Source organism: Sinocyclocheilus rhinocerous, unplaced genomic scaffold, assembly GCF_001515625.1.
Source record: "Sinocyclocheilus rhinocerous isolate Xijiao unplaced genomic scaffold, SAMN03320098_v1.1 scaffold2579, whole genome shotgun sequence".
NCBI classification, from domain to species: domain Eukaryota; kingdom Metazoa; phylum Chordata; class Actinopteri; order Cypriniformes; family Cyprinidae; genus Sinocyclocheilus; species Sinocyclocheilus rhinocerous.
This window is the reverse complement of record NW_015644654.1, coordinates 158299-163025: the sequence shown is the minus strand read 5'-3', so window position 1 is coordinate 163025 and position 4727 is coordinate 158299. Positions and strand designations below refer to the sequence as shown.

General features: G+C 38.4%; 1 protein-coding gene across 1 annotated transcript in view; it reads right to left on the bottom strand.

Annotated features, from left to right (window-relative positions):
* Positions 1 to 370: 370 nt before the first annotated feature.
* LOC107758772 (ras-associating and dilute domain-containing protein-like) overlaps positions 371 to 4727 on the bottom strand; it is a 41695-nt gene continuing 37338 nt past the window's right edge. Inside the window, exons 15-16 of the mRNA XM_016576583.1 lie at positions 3406 to 3545; positions 371 to 1206 (exon numbers count right to left, since the gene is read on the bottom strand). Of these exons, the coding sequence (XP_016432069.1) occupies positions 1119 to 1206; positions 3406 to 3545 (228 nt within the window). The 3' untranslated portion in view covers positions 371 to 1118. The remainder of the gene's footprint in view (positions 1207 to 3405; positions 3546 to 4727) is intronic.

Sequence of the window (4727 nt, the reverse complement as noted above, 5' to 3'; positions counted from 1 at the left end):
CACTGAAGGGTGTGCTGCTTCATTTAGATTTCATTTGTAAACCTCTGCAGACTAACAGTCCAGCAGAGCAGTTCAACCAGTTAAAGACCCTCTGAATTTCAGACTGCAATTCATGCCTGCTAGTTTTAAGGCCATTTATATGCATGTGTACTACTAAACATTAACAAAACGAACTTTTTCAGATTTATTGGAAATTTCTAATACCTATAAGCAATTAAAATGATGACCACCTAACTTCCTGTTCGCAGAGTTTATATGCATACAAGATGTTAATAAAATTTAAATTAAACAAATTGAAAGTCAAATAAAACAAACAACAAACAAAAACAGTTTTCCTTAAGAAGAAATAAAATATTACACTTGTACATTAACAGTTAGCAATATAAATAATACAAACAAATGCTTTTTTTAATGCCATCATGAACACTGATGACACAATATAACACTGTTTCTCTGGAACGGAGGAAGAACATCATTTATGACATCAGGAACCTCACAAGTAATAATAACATGAAATGGCATCAATGTGAAAATGGTACATAGTTTCATAACATCAGCAACATGAACCACTTTAATAGTGATACTTTGGCTACATATTAAAAACGGACTAAAAACTAATGTAGTTCTGACTGATATTCCCAGCAGTATTTGGATGTTATGAACAGAGAATGGATTTGTGTGACTCTCTTTTTCTTCCGGTTTGAGCTTTAGGGAAACTGAAATCACCCTGTCTGGACCACAACTATTTCTCAGGAAACCAGAAAATGACAGACGGACAGATTCTAAACAAAAATAAACACCAGAAAACATCTGGCAAACTATGTTACATAAAAAGAAACAAAGAAAAGTGTTAAATAAACGCTACTATAAAAAGAAGAAATCAACATATTATTCTGGCCATTTGAGACTTTGACAAATCCACCAACAAAGAGACAAAGCCAGCAGAAGCAACAACAACAACAACACAAACAGCAACATTAATGAATCCATTTGAATTGCCTTCCTTTGGTTTCAGGAATAAATCCGAGTTCCAGTGCCTGAGATTTGACTGAATGGATCAGTGAGGAACGATCAGTCCAAAGATACCATCAATCATCCAGACAAGTCTGTTTTGTTTCTCAGCATCTGGTGATCAAGCTCCTGGATTCAGTTTTGGCCACCAGTAATCGGAGCGAATCGTTGGACGTCCAGATGAGTTCTCTTCCACTGACAGGAAAAGACAGAGCATTCGGTCAGTTTTAGTGCCAAGAACATCTATAAAACCTCTCTATTAAATCTTATAAAGTGAATCTCACTAAACCGGTCCAGAACATTGCCAGGTCTTTTGACTCTAAAATCAAAAAAAGAAATAAGAAATTATATTTGGCTTAGGAAAATAGCTAGGGATGTAACGATTCACTCAACTCACGATTCGATTCACGATTCGATTTTCTCACGATTTATTTTTTACAAAATGAGATTGAAGACATTATACAGTAAATGAAAAGGTGTCGTTTTATTAGGCTATTGCGGCACGTTTCTTTGCGAAATTAAAATAGAACAAAACTAAAATGAAATTTAAAACAAACCCCAAATCAAACAAGTTAGTTACACAAATAAAATAAATCTATTAACTTTCAACAAAACATCATTTATTATTTTGATTTGATGGTTAAATATGACATTTTTAATACAATTAGACATATACAGAAAAAAAAAACATAAGGTATCAAAATAAATTTTAAATATAACGCTGACTGACAGCACCTGTATCAAAAGCATCCAGTACTGTGGACAATTTCGTATTAGTGGAAGTTATGAAAGCTAAAATTGACGCGTGTCATTTTTGCACCACTAGTGGCAAGCATGAGTAGTTTTTAATCTAAATTAGACTGTATAATTTCGAAATTTGAAGCAACATCAGAATGGTCTGACTTTGAGACATTCAGATTCGTCATGAGACGCAGATTCACTCTCTGACAGCAGGTGGCGCTTATGAACAGCAATGATACAGTGTTTCCTAGGTTACCACTGTAAACAAAGCAGGGCTGCTCTTATGAACACTAATTTAATATGCATTGTTCAGAGGCAAGATGAAAAGAAAATACCACGTAAACGCGTGTCATTTTTGCACCACTAGTGGCAGCAGACAGAACTGCATAAATAAATCTCCTGTTTCCAAAACTCTGCCATTGGTTGGAGAAGCAGGTAGTCCTGCCCATGGTGAGCCATATCACCAAAAAAATTAAACCCCACAATACTTTTCAGCCTTTTGACAATATTCAATATACAAATGGACACAAGTAGGATGTATTTTGACACCGTTCAGCAGTAAGGCAGCATGTTGAATGTTTAGAGAAGTGTCCGGTGTTCACCTGTGGTAGTCCATTCCCACCAGACTGACTCCATTGACAGCGAGGATGCGGTCGCCCACTCTTAGTCTCTGACTGAGGGCTGCTGGGGAATCGGGCACCACTGACTTCACGTAGATCCCACTTACTCGCAGAGGAGTTTTCTATCACGAACAAGACAAAACAAAGTGAAGACGAGACAAAATGAGCGATGACTACATGGTGATCCAACAGCAACAGGAAATGAATGAGTTTGATTCTCCTCTTTATCAGTCTAGTGGAACTGATGTATTTGTTTCTTATGAACACTACTTTAATATGCATTGTTCAGAGGCAAGATGAAAAGAAAATAACACGTAAACTTTTCTAAAGATAGTCAGTTCCCCTCAGAGATACATTCATATAAACTCCTACTCCAATTGTATCGCGATTTGTTTGGCATCTCAACCGATTTGAATGGTCACATATTTGAATCGATTTTCGACCAGCTCGCGGTTAATCGTTATTATCCCTAAAAATACCCATAAAGATTTTTTTTTTACTGTAATGCAAAAACAAACAAATAAATGATGATATAGTAATGAAGAATAATTATTTAAATTGTGAAGTATTACATAAAAATAAGGAAATTTACACCTCATGCTACTATTTGTTGTACTGTGTACAAGCATGACAATTAACATTGAGAATAATGTGAATGAGAAACAAATATATATATATATATATAATATAACGCTGACTGACAGCACCTGTATCAAAAGCATCCAGTACTGTGGACAATTTCGTATTAGTGGAAGTTATGAAAGCTAAAATTGACGCGTGTCATTTTTGCACCACTAGTGGCAGCAGACAGAACTGCATAAATAAATCTCCTGTTTCCAAAACTCTGCCATTGGTTGGAGAAGCAGGTAGTCCTGCCCATGGTGAGCCATATCACCAAAAAAATTAAACCCCACAATACTTTTCAGCCTTTTGACAATATTCAAGATACAAATGGACACAAGTAGGATGTATTTTGACACCGTTCAGCAGTAAGGCAGCATGCTGAATGTTTAGAGAAGTGTCCGGTGTTCACCTGTGGTAGTCCATTCCCACCAGACTGACTCCATTGACAGCGAGGATGCGGTCGCCCACTCTTAGTCTCTGACTGAGGGCTGCTGGGGAATCGGGCACCACTGACTTCACGTAGATCCCACTTACTCGCAGAGGAGTTTTCTATCACGAACAAGACAAAACAAAGTGAAGACGAGACAAAATGAGCGATGACTACATGGTGATCCAACAGCAACAGGAAATGAATGAGTTTGATTCTCCTCTGTATCAGTCTAGTGGAACTGATGTATTTGTTTGAGTGCGTCCTGCGTCACAAGGGGAAAGCAGATGTTTTACGGTCTCTGAAGGCTCAACCACACAGTCATCAGGTTCTTACTTCATCTTATTGTTAACATCAACTCTACTTTTTCAATGACAATGCAGTTCTGGGAAACGCAGCGTTCAGTCAAGCTCTGGACTCATTACTGGCTTCAAAAGACGATCAGTGTGTCCAACGCAAACCCATTCATCCCCTACTGAGCCGCTTCTCGTAAAACGAACCCCCCACACATGCACTTCACAGCTAACACCTAAGTCAGCAATACCAAATGATTTACAGGGCCAAACTCTCCGAGGAAGCGAACAAAGCAGCCCTAAGAGACTATGGCTCTGTTCCAAAAGCTAATGAGCTTCCTACATAGGCAGCATTCACAGATGCAAATCTGATGTGAAGGCTTTAAAAACGACAAGATTATGCTGTCGCCCACGTCATCTTTGGCCAAAACCAAATCTAAGGTAGCAACCCATTTAGCAGAAATCTAAGGTAGAATTAAGTGTCCTTTACATAGAAGACAATCCCATAACACACGGCGACAATTTCAGTGAAGAAACCTAGTCTGAAGATGCTAACTGTTTATTATACATATAATTAAATAAAATAGGCCTACTTTAACAAATATGAGTGTGCAACCTTATGCCGGGTTCCGACTACACGATATTTTTGTCGGTCACGATAGTCACTGTGTCAGATTACACGATTTTGACTCCTAAAATCTTGTCGTGTCGTGGACAAGAAACATGTCAGACTACACGTTGCTTCCCGACCATTCATCGCGTGCCGTCTTTAACGACGCGCGTGATGTCATCGAGAAGGCGGAACTAGCGACTGACTTCCGAAAACAAGAGTGTAAACATTGCTGAAGCGCTTCCAATATATAGTTCGCCAGCATTTTTCTTTCTTTGTTCTGTCGTGGCAGTCCCTCGATGACACATCATACACATGATACATACGTCGTCTCCATGTACGTCGCCTTATGCCCGGTTCAGACTACACGATTTTAGCCCGATTTTGCCACGATTTGCTTG